Source organism: Salvia hispanica, chromosome 3, assembly GCF_029641045.1.
Source record: "Salvia hispanica isolate PSC_SH4W2 chromosome 3, Shi_PSC_v1, whole genome shotgun sequence".
Classification (NCBI taxonomy): Eukaryota; Viridiplantae; Streptophyta; class Magnoliopsida; order Lamiales; family Lamiaceae; genus Salvia; species Salvia hispanica.
The window spans coordinates 31,551,798-31,568,410 of NC_142694.1; the positions used below are offsets into that span (position 1 = coordinate 31,551,798).

At 36.8% G+C, this 16,613-nt stretch overlaps 3 protein-coding genes across 4 annotated transcripts; all 3 read right to left on the reverse strand.

Moving 5' to 3' along the window:
- Nucleotides 1-905: 905 nt before the first annotated feature.
- On the reverse strand, nt 906-3,857 carry LOC125212687 (AP2-like ethylene-responsive transcription factor TOE3). Of its 2 annotated transcripts, none has more exons than XM_048112918.2 (10): nt 3,177-3,857; nt 2,816-2,841; nt 2,707-2,737; nt 2,524-2,611; nt 2,297-2,442; nt 2,134-2,178; nt 1,948-2,051; nt 1,719-1,855; nt 1,494-1,604; nt 906-1,345 (listed from the first exon to the last, which is right to left on the reverse strand). In XM_048112918.2, the coding sequence occupies exons 1-10, from the start codon at nt 3,620-3,622 to the stop codon at nt 1,151-1,153; spliced, it is 1,329 nt and encodes a 442-aa protein (XP_047968875.1). In that variant the 5' UTR covers nt 3,623-3,857; the 3' UTR covers nt 906-1,150. The 2 variants fall into 2 exon arrangements, with proteins under 2 accessions (XP_047968875.1, XP_047968874.1); XM_048112917.2 differs by having other exon boundaries at nt 1,719-1,858.
- A 4,330-nt stretch (nt 3,858-8,187) lies between these two features.
- Nucleotides 8,188-10,815, reverse strand: LOC125213262 (large ribosomal subunit protein uL4). Its single transcript, XM_048113706.2, has 2 exons — nt 9,649-10,815; nt 8,188-8,513 (listed from the first exon to the last, which is right to left on the reverse strand). The coding sequence occupies exons 1-2, from the start codon at nt 10,750-10,752 to the stop codon at nt 8,400-8,402; spliced, it is 1,218 nt and encodes a 405-aa protein (XP_047969663.2). The 5' UTR covers nt 10,753-10,815; the 3' UTR covers nt 8,188-8,399.
- A 1,647-nt stretch (nt 10,816-12,462) lies between these two features.
- On the reverse strand, nt 12,463-15,876 carry LOC125214773 (zinc finger CCCH domain-containing protein 11-like). The gene is made up of 8 exons (XM_048115924.2): nt 15,541-15,876; nt 15,338-15,422; nt 15,036-15,176; nt 14,853-14,950; nt 14,296-14,484; nt 14,038-14,168; nt 13,849-13,948; nt 12,463-12,877 (listed from the first exon to the last, which is right to left on the reverse strand). Exons 1-8 carry the CDS (start codon nt 15,709-15,711, stop codon nt 12,686-12,688), a joined length of 1,107 nt encoding a protein of 368 aa, XP_047971881.1. The 5' UTR covers nt 15,712-15,876; the 3' UTR covers nt 12,463-12,685.
- Between the last annotated feature and the right edge of the window lie 737 nt (nt 15,877-16,613).

The window sequence follows — 16,613 nt, forward strand, 5'->3', positions numbered from 1 at the left end:
GACACGAAATGAAGTTAGACAACAAATACAATATTTTAGTTTAGTAGAATAAGACGTTTCACCATGTACAATGTGACGTCGTTTCGATAATAGTGACATACTATAAATAAGTCATTAAATCATGCAAGTGTTAAAATCTTAATTAATTGCAAAATCAAAACAAATCAGAATTTACTCAAAGTTTATAAATTTACTGAGAATTACTCCCTCCGTCCACGAATAAGAGTCCCGTTTTTCTATTTTTGTCCGTCCACAAATAAGAGTCCCGGTTCATAATTACCATAAATGGTAAAGAGACCCCACATTCCACTAACTCATTCCACTCACATATCATTTAAAATTAATATATACAAGTGAGACCCCTATTCCACTAACTTTCTTTCATCCACTTTTCTTAACATTTTTTAAAATCCGTACCATTTAGAAATGGGACTCTTAATTGCGGACGGAGGGAGTACCATACAAACAATGATTCAAGAAAAAAAAAACAAAAGAGTGAACAAGGAGTCACCAACATAGTACATGAGTAAATGGAGGAACTTACCTACAATCCATTAAATTCTTTGATGAATGGACAGGTCCATACTGATGCTACCACGTTGGAGCACAGCAAACATAAACACTAGTACTATGATTCACTCATTTTTAATGTTTCAGGTTAAAAAACAGCACATTTTGGGAAAAAACAGTATTTTCTATTTCCTGATTAAACTCATACTATAAATATAGTACTCCGTAGTAGTAGTAGTTTTTTCAAACATACGTTAAATTTAAAATTTTACCCTTTGCTGCAGCAGCAGCGCGCTTAATAATGTCTAAGCACGCGGATGCGGATGCGGATGCCCTAATAAACTCCATGACAAAATTACCAACGAATTTGTCAAAGCGATTATGTACGAGTATCATCAAGAAATAGGCCAACTAGATTTCATGCTAATCACAGTTCCATAAACATATCAGCAGAGCTCAATTGAGTTTGAAATCAAAAGCAAGTAGAAGTGGCACAGATGAACAATCAAGATCATCAAATATCGAAGCAGTGTAAAGTGGCAAACAGTGGAAAGAAGTGGTTGTCTCAGTTTATAAGAACGTAGATCGTTCGTGCTTACTGATCATCCTCCGGTTTTGGTGATGCCCTGTCACATACGGATCACCTCCAGTAGAGGTGAGATCCATTGTTCAGAGTGGTGACGGGTGGGGGCGTAGGCAACTGATGATGATGGATGGCAGCCGACGAAGTAGCGAATCCTGATGATGCTGCAGTAGAGAAGAGCGGTGAGGGATGATGATCCCTTGTCCAATTTGCTGAAGGATCAACTTCAACAAGCTTCCCTATTGTTGTTCCCTGCAGATACCGAAATAGAAAAATGAAACAGTTTAAATAATCATCAGGATCAACTTATCATGATGGAACTGCTGTTTTACTAGCATCAAATGAAAGAGTTTAAATATCATTGCTGTCAAAATGGAGTCGTTGTTTGAAGAACTAGTACCGTATAAACGGGACGAAAACAGGAATCAGCTCCCCTCCACATGAGAGGGTATTGGCATACATTTCCATATTCATGGGGTAATTGAGCTGCAACAGAGGCTGAAGCAGAATCCTGCAAGTACAATGAAAGATTAATGCAGCAAGCGCTTTGCGTGTGTAACAAGAGAGAAACATCTCCGAAATATCCTAACCAGCAGATTATTCATAAATACTGCTGAACTACTACCTTTAGTCCGTTTTCCGGCAGATTGTTTGAGCCATAGTTGATCTGAAAGTTTTCCGTTTGCATATGATGAATATCCCAGGGGGCCCTTTCAGGGGGGGGAGCAATGCCCAAATTTAGATCCAGAGTGTGCAGATCGCCTGCTGGACAAGGTAGAAGAAGACAAATAATTTACAACGAGACATAGGTCATTTCACAAGGAAATGGTAGGCGTTGCATCAAATGTATTTACCTCCAATGGGTGCCTCAGAGCTCAACTCCTCTTCATATGTGCTTGGGTCAAAGTTGGTGACTGCTTCTCTTCCATTGCACTTGATAGCAGCCTTGTCGTATGCCCTGCAACACATTAGCATAATAGCTTAAGAGAATTACACCAGATAAATTGTCGAAAGCGAATACTAATGAAGTTAATGTCGACCTTGCAGCGTCTATCTCACTGTCAAACAGTCCAAGATAGATATACCTGCGCACAAAACATTGCTCATTATTGCTAAATACGAGATTTTCTGAAAATGACCACATAATGATCAATGAAAGATCCTTGAAATAACGAAATGCGAGTGGTTTTAGAGGCATCTGACTTCTTGCCAAGAAACTGCCCCATCCGAGCTTCCCATCGTCCACATTTGTGCAGAGTCACTCCCCTATACTTGGAACTCCCCCTCGCAAATCCAGTGCTCTGGCGGCGGAGTATGTGCACGAATTCCTCCTTAGTTAGGTTCCTCATCTGTTGATTACAGAAACAAAAGGGACCAACCATCAGAAGCCCTCCAGTTAGCAAAAGATCAACTGAGACATCACAACAAACCTGCTTAAGATCTTCATCATAATCACTGACATTAAAATTGATGTCCGCATCCAATCCACGAAACTTAATTGCAGCACGGTCGTATGCCCTACAGTTAGAACCCGAGGGTTCACAAAATTCAATCAACTACAACTCCTTACACCTCAAATTTTTTTACCTCAAACTCAGAATGAACTCTCTTACCGAGCCGCAGCATGTGCAGTGTCAAATCCCCCTATTCCGAAATATCAGTACACGATTAAACAATGGTTCAACACAATGAGGAAAAATTAAGTAAATTAAACCTTCTTACCTAGATAAACTTGTTTGCCACAGTCCCTGCACCAATCACATAGATAAACCTTCAGTTCATCAAACAAGTGAAACTACTACTACACAGAAAACAATTCTAAGTCACGAAAAGGATATGATCATCAAGCCAGTGAAACCGATCAACAACAGAAACATCAATTCAGATTTGGAAAATCATAAATTGCAGCGCTGGCGCATACAATCAGTTACCTAATCAGTCATGTTCTCAGATTTCATTTCAGATCCATCGACATGTACACTCATAACAAATTGTAACTGATCATCTGAGCAATGTTCATCGAAATTGCAATTTTCATTTTCAAAATTTTAAAATTGCCAAAACAAGTGTACCGAAACGATACCAAATGTGCGATTCCCAACGTCCGGTGCGGCGGTAGAACGTGACGCCGCGATACTGAGAGCTGCGCGACCTCGGCCCTCGCCGGCTCTTCTTCACCAGCTGCCGCTTCTGCTGCTGCTCCGTCACCTCACAGCTCTTCTCGGGGAGATCCAAGCCCTGCATCCGCCCCTCGCCGAATTTAACCGGAAAAAACTCCTTCGTCACGTAACCGCAGCTCGATTTCTCGCTCTCTTCACACTCGCCGCCGCTCTTCCATATATCGAAACCTACCGAGAGCGAGTTCTCATCGCCGGCGGTGCTCGACGTCTCCACATTAACGACGGAGGAGCTCGAGCTGCCGGAATACTCGACGTGATCGCCGGAGTGAGCGAAGTGCTTATCCGACGCCGTATCGGCTCGATCGGCGGTCGGCGCCGGAGGATCAATGGCCAGATTGAGGTTGAACATCGCTGTATTTCAATCCGCCGATGCGCAGGTGTTTTCGCGGCGAAAAATGCATGCGCGGAGCGGATGAATGGTGGAGAAGGAATGAATAATTGCAGTCTATGGCATTTCTAGAGGCGTAGAGATACAGTAAACACTGTATCGATTGGTGATTGAATAGGAAAGCAGTGAACAGAGAATTTTGTGCGGTGCTTTCTCTCTCTTCTTTTTCTGCCTTCTCTCTCTAGGGAGGTAGAGAAGAGGCTAAAGGTGGAGAAATGAAGGAAAGAGCCAACTCCGGCTATATAAACTTAGTCTAGAGAGAGAGAGAGAAGAAGATATTTGGAGAAAAATTAGAATAAAATAATCGAAATTAAGATAAATGTGTTTATTAATACTAAGTAGAAAAATTATAATGACAATTATTAGAAAGGATAAAATATTTCTTTATATCAATAAGCTGACCAATGTGTTTATTAATACTAAGTAGAAAAATTAGAATGAAATTAAGATAAATGTGTTTATTAATACTAAGTAGAAAAATTATAATGACAATTGCGATTCGAGTTGATAGAATGATAGGCCCTAATTATTTGGGTTTTTTTTTAACTAATCAATTTAATCACTCTTTTAGTCTCTAGTTAATTGTATTTTGTTGTGAATTGTCGCGTATTATTTAAATTATTATTTTCTTTTATAGGAATTTACTTTTTAATATACTTTCTTATCTCTAATGTTACTTTCTCATCTCCTATTGCTTTAATCTATCTACATTTAATTCATTAATTACAATTTTCCTAAATTTTATATAGAAAGCAAGATAATTATGGATAAAATATTTCTTTATATCAATATATGTGCTAAAAAAATGATTACTAATGTGCAGGATTTTGGATGTTAAAGAAGTGAAGGGTAATTCAATTGGTTTCTGTTGGTGAAACATTTTATTTTTAATCAATAAGTTGAAATACGAGTTAATAAAGAATAATTATGGCTAAACACTACTCACTTAGTTCCGGTTCAAAGTGATGGACTGATTTTCAACCTATGTTTTGAGTTAAATAGTTAAAATAAATAGAAAATAAAGTATTCTCGTTATTCTTTTTTTTTCCCTTACTTTGTTTTCACTTTAATTATTTATCATTTTTCCAAAACAACGATGAAAAAAAATCAATCACATGAGCTGAGACGGAGCTATGAAAAAACGGTCATAAACGGCTCTATTTTGGGAAGTGGGTAAAAAATTAGTAGAATTTTTTTTAATTTTACTTATTTTCATGATTTTTTTTTTAAATATAATAATAAAATGTATTAAATCGGCGTCCACTTACAAGAGGGCGAGTGAGCGTCACACCCAGTCCACGGCCCGCCACATGGGCTGGCGCGTGTGTCCGCTGCATAGGCCTTTCCGTGCCAACGGCACGGGCACAACGGTGAGCAGGCGCGATGCCATGCTGGCGCGAGCACAACTCTTAGTTAAGGCTACGTTGGAGATGCTCTAACTCACAAAACGACAATATAAAATATTACTATCTCATGCCAAAAAAACAAACGTTTCATATTTAACGGAACAAATGAAGTATATAAAAATAATAATATAACAATGAAAAATTGTTATGCTCATCCGTATATTCCTTTTAATAGGTTGATTTGGAGGATATTTAAAAACATAGTGATGCCTAAACAAAGATTAGACACGATTAAAATAAATGATCACTTTTATGAGGTGGCGCGTCACTCACAAAGCACATCTATGAGGTGGCGCGTGGTAGAACGGGAAGAGTAGGATGGTCCGCGTTTGGGGAGAAAGCAATGACTGACACGTGGGCCCGGCACTGATAATCATTAAATTGTGAAGACCAATCAAATCATCCCAATAAAAATAACAAAAATAAAGCAAACAGTAATTAAATTAAAAAGGATTACTACTATAAATTAAATTACTACAGAATTTGAACTCGAAATATTATTTGAACCGATTATTTGATTTTTTTTTTTAATTTGAAAAGGTGAAAAATAACCAACAAAGCTTATGAAATTAATACGTTAGAAAAGATCAGTTTTGCATCTCAGTTCGACAGGTAACAAAACTAAAATTGGCCAAGAAATTGAGAATTCGATTTTGATTTTCGACAAAATAAAGTTACTCCTATCATCATTTATTTTCCTTGACAATGATGTTTAAATATTCTAGTCACATATGAAAAAGTAGAGGAGAATTATTTGACTACTTAATGGATCTTAGTACATACTACTACTGTACTATTTAATTCATGCATGAATGAGTTTTCATTAAACTCGACAAATTTTACAAAAAAATAATAATGACATTAATTAGTTAGTACACTATTCTTATAAAAATCATATAGTACAAATGCCCAGTTAGGTACGAGTAATCAGAATGCATAAGAGAACAACATAATAAGTCTTACTTTGATACTACAAAAATATTGAGTCCTCTATAAATTAAAAGCTCACAAATATTACATTGATTTATTAAATTCTTCATACTATACAAATCTTAATTATACTAGTAACATGCATCGTGCATATTTGATTTTTAATACATCATCCCAAATGGTGTAGTGCATAATTAAGGATTTTCAGTAAAATATATAGAGAAAGATTATCATAAAAATTTGTGGTCACCTAATAAATAGCATATTAATTTCGAAGAGAACTATTTTGCTGCATGTGAGCGTCTGTGAGCGGCTTGTGATCCACGTAGAATAGATTAGGAACAACTAAAAATTATGAATCTATCCTACGTGAATCACAGCCGCTCATAGTCGCTCACACAAGTCATTCAACAGAACAATTCTCTAATTTCAAAAGCGACTGTGAATCCTCGTTATTCAAATAAATTTTTTTTGTTACAAATACCCTCATGAATAGTGTAGGACATAGAGTTAGGTAAATAAAACGGTTAAAAGTTCTTAAAGTTCGAATTTCACATACTCTTTATATTACGAATTAGGACTATAGGAGTAATAATCATTTTTACTTACTGAAAATTTTTGTTTAAATTAAATTCGTGATTGGAAGAGATATGTTCCAAGGTGTGAGGGGTTGAGCAGGTGACACATGTAAAGTGGAATAAAATATTAAATACCGAGGAATAATTGAATAACCTTAACAAAAGCATCATTCCCAAATTTTTTTCAAACACCCCTAACTCAATTATTCTTTCATTTTTCACATTTAAATTTGATATTATAAAGGACAAAATGAAATGATTGAAGTAACTTTGGTGTCTCAAATTGAATTGACATTAATAAAGTGCAGATCAATTTATGTAGGGGATGGGGAGACTACTACTATTATTTTTTCCATTAATATAACAGTTTTACCTTAAGAGTGAAACACATAGAATATTCAACATTGTTAGTATTATTTTATAGTAGGAGACTAGGAGTACTCATTAGTCATTATCCATCTTACAATCAACTTTGTTGTCTCAAATTGAATTTACAATGAAAGTGCTGATAGAGAGGAGGAAGCTTGAAATATACTTAACAGTTTTACCTAAAAAAAAATGAATAGAAAAGTTTTGAAAAATTTTGTGGAATGTAAATTTCATTTTTATATTAATTTTATAATAAAATGTTAGTTAATAATTTAATGTGTTGTGAACTTTATTTACCAAAAGTAGAAAAAAAATATGTTATGAGTCTTTAAATGTTGGAATTGGAGTAGTAGTAGTAGTAGTGTACATCAAAGCGAATTATTAAATGCATTCAAGGATATTACCTCCGTTCTTCAGTAATAGAGATATTTTATTTTCTGCACTTATTTTAAAAAAACAATACTATTAAATAGTTAAAATAGAGAAAAAGTAAAATAAGAAATAGAATAATGTATAAAATAGTAGTATCTACAATACTTCCTCCCATACTTTTACTTTTTCTTCACTTTAACTATTTATAATTATTTTTTCAAAATAAGTGCTCAAAATGTACCTCTTCTCCACTTTAATTATTTATAATTATTGATTTAAAATAAGTGCTCAAAATGTAACTATTTATAATTATTTTTTTTAAATAAGTGCTCAAAATAAATGCCACTGAGACAGATGGAGTACAAAAAGTTTAAAGAATATTATTATTTCAACATAGAGTTTGGAAATCTTCCTATAAAATGAATTATTGAATATGTATATCTATTAACGATTATGTTGAAACATTATACTACTCCCTCCGTCCCCGATTAAGAGTCACACTTTGATCGGACACGAGTTTTAAGAAATGTAAAGAATAGTTGGTTGAAAAGTTAGTGGAGTGTAGGACTCATCTTTTATATTGGTTTATAATAAAATGTGAGTGAATTAAGTTAGTGAAATATGGGACCTACTTACTATTTATGGTAAAAATAAAGTGACTCTTAATTGGGAACGGACTGAAATGGAAAAGTGTGACTCTTACTCGGGGACGGAGGGAATACATATAAATACAGACATCATAAGGCTCTCATAAAACAGCAGCTTGAAACATTAAAACAGCTACGAAATCATAAAATTCAATTCAATAGTAGTAGAGAAATAATATAAAAGTCAGTATTAAAGGATGCAAATAATAGTAATCACACAACAATAATAAGGTAAAAATACTTGATATAGTGTCTAAACCAAAATTTTTCAAACTAACAAGGGAATAAAGAAATGAACTCGAGATGGAAAAGTTATTCCAGTAGTCATCTCTATCCCACACAAACAAAAACATGTCTAACAAGAGCTCGAAAAAACCACAGTAAGTGAGTTCAAGATTCATATAAAGACTATTACAGACGAAAACCAAGATTTCGATCACTGAGACGCACCCAACCACTTTGTGAAGTTCTCAAATTCGGTGAAGTCACTGTCTGAAATCATGGTCTTGTACCAAGATTTGCTGGCTGAGTTGATCGCCGATGCTTCTTCCTGCAAGAGACAAATAACCGAATGAGCAAAGATACACTGGGCAAGCAAGTTTCAGGCCAGGTTGCATCAAGGATGCTCGGCTTTGAGATACAAGCAAGAATGAACCAATGAAATGCAAATAGACCCACAAGAACAAAGCAATACAAAATAAATAGTATTTAATTAGAAAAAAAAAGTCTAAGCAAATTACTGAAAGGAGTGGTGATAAAAACACATCAGTGGAACTTACTATTAAAAGGGAACCATATGTTAATATTACATATTCCATAGCCAGTCTATCATAGAGCAGGTGATACCAAACTGATAACAAGCCAAAGCAGAAACACATCTCCAACTGCCGGATCATTATAAACAATCCAGAAACAATTTGATACAACTGATGGGCTTCTTGGTATGATGGAATGGAATGTGATTCCTACTTCCATTCTATTCATTTGCTTGGTGTGATGGGATGAAGGAGTGAATGGATGAAAATGCAAGGAAATTGACATTTCATTCCTATCTTCATTCCATTCCAACCTCCATTCCATTCCACCCTCATTCCATTCCACCATACCAAGCATGCCCTAAAAGTCTCAAACAAATACAGTAAACAGAAATAATACCAAACGAATATTAATGTTTCCTTCAAAGTGTTCATACAATGTGATATCATCAATAACAAGATTAAGGTGAAACACAACTCCAAATGACTGAACATTATAAACAATCCAGATTTGATTTGCTACAACTAAAACAAATATAGTAAACAGAAATAATACCAAACCAATAGTAATGTTACATTCCAACTAAACTGATAACAAGCCTATGCCGAAAACTAAAACGAATTAAGACAGACCAAACAATACCAAACAGATAGCTATGTTACATTCAAGGTGATTCTTCCAAAATCCAACTACACCAAATATGAAAACTAAGGCAATAGAAATACTTAATGAACATTATATATACCATCAAACATCTGCAATAGAGGCAAACACAAGAACAGAAACATGCTATAAACCAAAACAATTCCAAAATAACTACCAAATTTATAGATAAAATCAACAAACCTAAGAGCACATGTGTAAAATAAAATATTACTATGATAAACATAAATGAACAAATAGAAACGGAACATTTGAATTAGAATTACCTTAGTGATTGGCTTCCTCTTCTTATCAAGCTTATCTTGCTTGGCCTTAACCCTCTGCGCCTCAGCCAAAAGAGCCATCCTCTTAGCAGCCTTAGCATAAGGATTCAACTTCAACATGACTTGAAGATTCTTCAGAGGGTTCTTCTTCAGAGGCGCTCTCTTCACCTCCTTCTTAATCGGCTTCACCACCGACTGCACCTCATCAGAATTGATAATCCTAGCCAAATCAGCATTGATCATCTTCGCCCTCGGCAACACATATCCATTCTTCTTCTCAGAAACCTTGTCAAATGTGCCGTAAATCGCATCAAGCTTCTCGAACGCAGATTTCGTCCAGATAATAAACCTTCCGAGGTGGCCTCCCGGGGCCAGCTTCAGCAGATTAAGGCGGGAAACGTGAGCAATTTCAACTCCAGGAATGTTCCTGAAAGCCTTCACAAGTTTCGCCCCCTCGTTTCCGTAGACCACGAGCGGTCCTTTCCGGGAAACATATCTGCGGTTACGCGCTTTACCTTTTCCCGCCCTAATCGCCTGGCTGTCCTTCGCCTTCTCCGCATCCGGATGAGCTCCGATCTGCTTCAAAACCTTCAGCGCAGCGCTGGTCTTCTCCACAGCCTCAGCGGCGTCGGAAACAACCAGCGGCAGCTCCGGAACTTCCTCAATTTTATGACCGCGGGCGAGCACCAGCGACGGAACAGCGGAGGCGGCGATCGCGGAAACAACAGCGTGGCGCTTCTGCGTCACATTCACCTGCCTGTGCCAGCGGCGCCAGATCTTGGTCGGCGCGAACATGCGCCCTCCGCGGCACATGTTGCCGAAGGCTCCCTGTCCGGCGCGGTGCGTTCCGCCGCCGGCGACGCGGGGGATACGCGAGACGGCACGGCCAGTTCCCCACGATTCGGCGGAGGTCTGGTGGCCGGCGCGCTTGGAGACGGCGTAGGGCTGGCGGGCGTTCTTCGAGATCTGGCCGTGGACGAATGTGACGATGTCCGGTCGGATCGCTGCTCTCATGACGTCGGGGAGGGGGACGGAGTTGGCGTCGGTGGCCATGTCGCTCTCCAGCGACTGCACGGTGACGAGGGGGCGGGCGGCGGCGGCTGACATTTCGTCGAGCTCTGAGGTCTAGGGTTTTGGGTGGAGTGAGAAATTAGGTTTGGGAATGGAATGGAGTGATGGCTAAATGTCTCTATATATATGTAGGGTGTCGGCCCATTTATAATTGGGCCTTCTTATTCATAATTGGGTCTAGGGTAATGAATATTATAGATTAATCTCCTATTTGGTTTGTTGGTTCTAGATCATTCACAGAGACAAGATAATTGATAATTACATTTATATTTATACAATAGGGGAGCTCTATTATTCTCACACCCTTAAAGTCCCAACATCCTTCCAACCACATTACTTTTAAAAGGCATGCTTGGTATGATGGAATGGAATGGAGATTGGAATGAAATGTCAATTTCCTTGGATTTCCTTTGCATTTTCATCCATTCACTCCTTCATTCCATCACACCAAGCAAATGAATAGAATGAAAGTTGGAATCACATTTCATTCCACCATTCCATTCCATCATACTAAGAAACCCCCTAGAGTCATAGCATCCTTTCAACCACATGTTATCACCGGCAAGTATAAGCAACATAGTAACGATATTAAGCAACAAAGGACAGTTCAAATTGCATTAAGTGTAATTTATTTTGTATTTTAGTCTATAATGCAAAGTAAATTGCATTTAATACAATATAAACAGTCTTTTATGCAATTTACTCATCTATGTCATCCACTAAGTTTGTTGCTTAATAAACATTGTTTCGTTGTTTATATATGTCACATGACAATATATGATTGCAAGTAGGCCTGCTTAATCGGTTCTCCGGTTCTCGGGTATCCGGAATCAGAATCGGAACCGACAGGCTAATTGAGGAACCGGTTCACCGGTTCTGGTACCGGTTCTAATGTTTCTAAAAAGTTCCGGTTCCGGTTCTACCCGGAACCGACCGGTTCTTACCCGGAACCGAATAATAAATCAATTTTAGATTTTCAATTTTAAATTCTAATAATATTATGAATATCAAATATAAATATACTACGTAACTTTCCCTAATAAATAATAATATTATAGGATCTTAATCTTACGGTAAGTTTAACTAAATTACTCATATTTATTATCTTATTGGAATATTGGTTGTATACTAGTTAGTATTTTGTTGTGTTGATTTTATTTTTTAGGTGTTATATTTTTTAGGTATTAATTGAATTATTATTTTTAGGTATTGGATGATAAATATTATTATCTTGTTGATTTGTATTTTTGTGTGTTTATTTGAATTTGTAGGTATTAATTGCTATATTTCTAGATGTTGAATTATTTAAAAAAAAATAAAATCAAAAACTATAATTAGGATCCGGTTCGTAACCGAAATCGGCCGGTTCTTACCCGGTCGGTTCCGGTTCCGATTCCGGGATTCATGAAAATTTGTATCCGGGTACCCAGTCAAACCGGACCGGATAGAACCGGAACCGGCCGGTTAAGCAGCCCTAATTGGAAGGATGTTATAATTCTAATTTGAATTATTTTTGAAGTACTCTCCTTATACAATATTTATATATTTATATTTATTTTATAGGAGTATTTGTTTTATATTTAGTTGGTTTCACGATTATCCATTGAATCTCATGAACTCTCATGAACCAAACTGAAGACCACTTATGCTACTTATATTCATTTAAGCTTAACCATCAAATGTAAACGCACCCAATATACCCCAAAATGACGCTAAGCATCTTTCAATACTATTAACATTAACTCCTAAATTAAACCAGCTTATTATATATAACCAAACACCTCCAATAAGATTAAAGTACACGAGACTTTTAGCAACACAAGAAAATCATAGCTCCCATCTCTCTTTTCTCTCTCTCACACACGCAATGCAGCTTTCAGCAGAGGTGGCAGCTGCAAATGAGCAGCATTCTTCGACCGCTGAGGAGCTGAGTTAAAGACGGGCGTAGACTTTACCGTCTAGCCCGGAATCACACATTGTCAGCTGGTTCTTTGATTTCTAGCGTTGTTTTCGAAAGGCTAGCTTCCAGTTCGTTTAGTTCATCCATGTCCAGATCATCGTCGTCGTCAACATCACCGTTGTTGTCGTCATCGTGATCAGTTGCACTCCGCATGGTCGATGTGGATGAACTAGGCCTGTCCGTAGGTGCATCCTTATTGACCTGAAATGAGTGAGCAATGCTAATCATATTGCAATATTATAAACACCGAACAGGAAATTTGGATTTGAATAATAAATATTAGAAGCTGAAAAGTCACTCAATTTTAATATGATGGTCAATGACTCAATCATAGCAAGTCGAGGAACAAAGGAGAAATAATCTTGAGAGATCATCATAGTATGATGCTCTTCGGCAAGGATTAGACCTGATGAGGTTTCTCAACCTTTAAAATTCGTCGAGAAATTAGCTTTTTCACAAGTTCTGCTATATAGATAAATGGATCTATCATCTCTATGGTTACCTCAAAGAATGCAACCGAAATTATAAATCTATAAATTTGTAACTAGATAGCAGCAAGATGTTACACCATTTCAGCTTTAGTACTATAAGATGACATAAATACTGTTTTATGGAGTACGTAACAATACTTCTTTTGCATCAAGGAAATGGACCGGTATTTACAGCGAACTAATATTGGCTCACCTTTTTTTAATTCACTTATCCTTGATTCAACTGAAAGGAATTCCCATCTCAAACGAAACAATAACTAGAATTGAGGAAAAATGAGGTGATATTATGGACTAAAAATTCCACAGACATGATCTTAACCCAAACTTGCTCTTTTTGCATGCCTTAAATGTAGCAATTACAACATCACTTTCAAATATTTTGGATTTTCAACATCCCCACTTTTTGCGGCAAAGTTTGTTTCACGTGTAATGCTGAAGGCATAGTTTTCATCACCTAAAAAGTGAGGAGATTCTGGTTGCGAAAATTAAAAGGTGATGTTGTAATTGAAACTTTTAAAACTCATGCAAATATTGCAAAGACAGGTAAAGGGTGTCTTTTGCAGGAATTGACCCTAAAAATATTAATCTTTATCTTTGTAGTTCAAGTCAAACATTTACTAAATTCACCAACTTTGAGGTGCAATAAAGTTAAACATAAAAGATGAAACAAGGAACGGTTACCTTTTGATCTACGTCTGATTCATCCTCCCTTTGGTACTTGTCATATGCTTCAGCATCATCAACAAATATGCTGGCATCTAGGAGGAAGAGCTCACGGCCACTGGTAAACAAGGCAGCTCGTTTAAGTAAATACCCAGCATCCAACGTTATTAGAGAATAGTAAACAAGTATTCACTTAGAAAGACTTGCCTCATGCGATCATTCTTTGCTCGGTCTGCTCTCTCTGCAGCCAGGCTTGCTTCTCTAGCCTCTATCTTTTTCATCTTCCATTGCATGAATAACTCCGGAGTCATTGGAGTCGTAGTGGCTATTTTTGCACGCTGAAAAGAGAATAAAAAACTGTTAAAAGCGACACTACATCTTGGTTCAAAGAAAGATGGGCAAAGCTAAAGAAATTGACATAAATTGATTGAAAACCCAATATTTTAACTGCATTTGTAGACATACCTCATTTTCTATCTCCTCCTCTATGGATACTTTTTTACTTTCCTCCTCCAAAAGAGCCTTCATTTGAGATTTTAAAATATATCCGGGAGGGAGGGCGTGTCTGTAGTGGCATTCTTTACCACCATTTGGGCAAGCCCAAAACCAACCATACTGCTTCTTCTCCACTGCTTCCAGAAAGTATTTACATACCTGCAATGAAATCAAGAAAGAAGGTAATTAGAACTGGGTATTTCCAATATTATTTATGCACGGAAGATAGAGCTTCTGAGTCTGTCTAGAATAAAAGCAAGCAGAAAATTTTCTCAAAAAGAGATAAACTTCCTCTTTTTCACTTAAAAAAGAGGCTGTCTTGCAATTAATCAGATACTCAATACAAACCAAAACATTCTTAAGTGCTTCCAAATAGAACCGAAAAAAAATATTCTAACCTCAGCACTTGATATGCATATCTATATATACGATACAAATATATAATGCAACCTAGCGATACTCAGAGAGTAATATTCTCATGATAAACATCAGGGACATAATAGGGACCATAATGGAAGAGAGCTTACTATATCAGTAGGCTTATTCTTGTTGTACTCGTTGCTCTTGGAGGCAACAACCTTCTCCAGAGTCTCTTGATCCCAATCCTCCATTGTGCCATTTTCATCTGCTAACAGAAGTTAGAGATCAAAACCGAATAGAAAATATCAAAAAAATTTAAAAGCTAAAAACCTTTTTGTACAATAACAGACCTTCATCACGCTTGTCACTGTATATATCTATCTTCTCCCCTTTCCTCTGCACATTCAGGTCATGAGAGAACTTGCATTTAAACCCTTTGGCACACTGCCCCACCTTAAAATGCTCACACACAATAGACTTTGGATCAACGCCTGCAAACAACAATCATCCGAGATTTGAAAAACATAAACAGTATTCTCCAGCTTCTCAAATGAAATTAGATTTATAATGTTAAAATAATTTTTTGTGAAATTTTTATGAGCCTCAGATATATAACATGATTAGAACGATTCTACAAATTAGGTAAACTTACCAACAGGAACTTTAGGTTGTTTGATGGCAACTTTGAACAGCTCCTGCAGCTCCTTCTCTCTAGCTTTCTCCTCATCCTTCTTCTTCTGTCAGATCACAAGATCGCCAACAAAATAACGCAATCAGCGATCGCCAATCATCTAAAGCAAAAGGAAACAAACAAGAGCGAAGAAGATGAATAATCAAACCGAATCGCAGCTCGACCTGTGCGTTGAGTTTGCTGGCGTCGGGCTTGGGCTCAACCGATTGTTTGAGAGACTGCACGTATTTCTGGACGTTCTTCGACTTGTTCTTATTCTTCAATCCAAACGTCTTGTCCTCGATTACCTTCTGCTTCTTCGCCAAATCCGCTTTCGATTTCTGCTTCGGCGGCATCTCCGATCAATTGAGAATTACGTCGACGATAGCCGATGAAATTGAGGCGATTCCGATCAGCGCCGGCGGCGGAATCAGGTGAAAATGGCGGGGGACGCGTGGCGCTGAGAGGATGAGGTGTGTGACTATGAGGATTTCTCTGTGAGAGAGTTGGGATTTCTCGAAGCTACGGGATGTTGTGAATTACGTTATTACCCTTCTACAGTTTAACGACTTTCTTAATTTTGTTGTTGGGCATGATTTTGGAGATTTGGGCTCTATTGGATATATCCAGAGCCCATGAAATATTATAGTACTAGTATTAAAATATTAGTATAATTTGTAAAACTATTTAGATAATTATATTTATTAGCGTGAGAAAAAAATCATTAATTAGAGACAAAATGGATGAAACATTAAATTGATAACATATACTACTCCATATTAAAGTTTTCGAAAAAAAATTACCCCCTTCGTCGCATCTGGACTTCTAATTACTCCCGCACAATAAGAATTGATCATACATTATAGCTGATCCCACATTCCATCAACTTATTCCACTCACAATTTATTATATAAGACTAAGTAGGATCTATATTCCACTAACTTATTCAACTCACTTGTCTTTACATTTCTTAAAATTCGTGCCATAACTAAATAGAACTCTGATTCCGGGACGAATGGGGTATGATATATGCGCATCGACGTTTATAACATGATTATAAAGGAAGTTGATTAATCCTGAAAAATCCAACTTCTTGGGCTGTCGTAAAATTGTATTTTAGGCCCAATGCAAATCTTATCTAGACTAGCAATAATATGATAATTGTTCACTTGCATAATTATATGGAATCAAATTATTAGCATTTTACCACTTGCTCTATGTATAAAACTTACTGCCTCCCTTCCACGTAATTTGACCC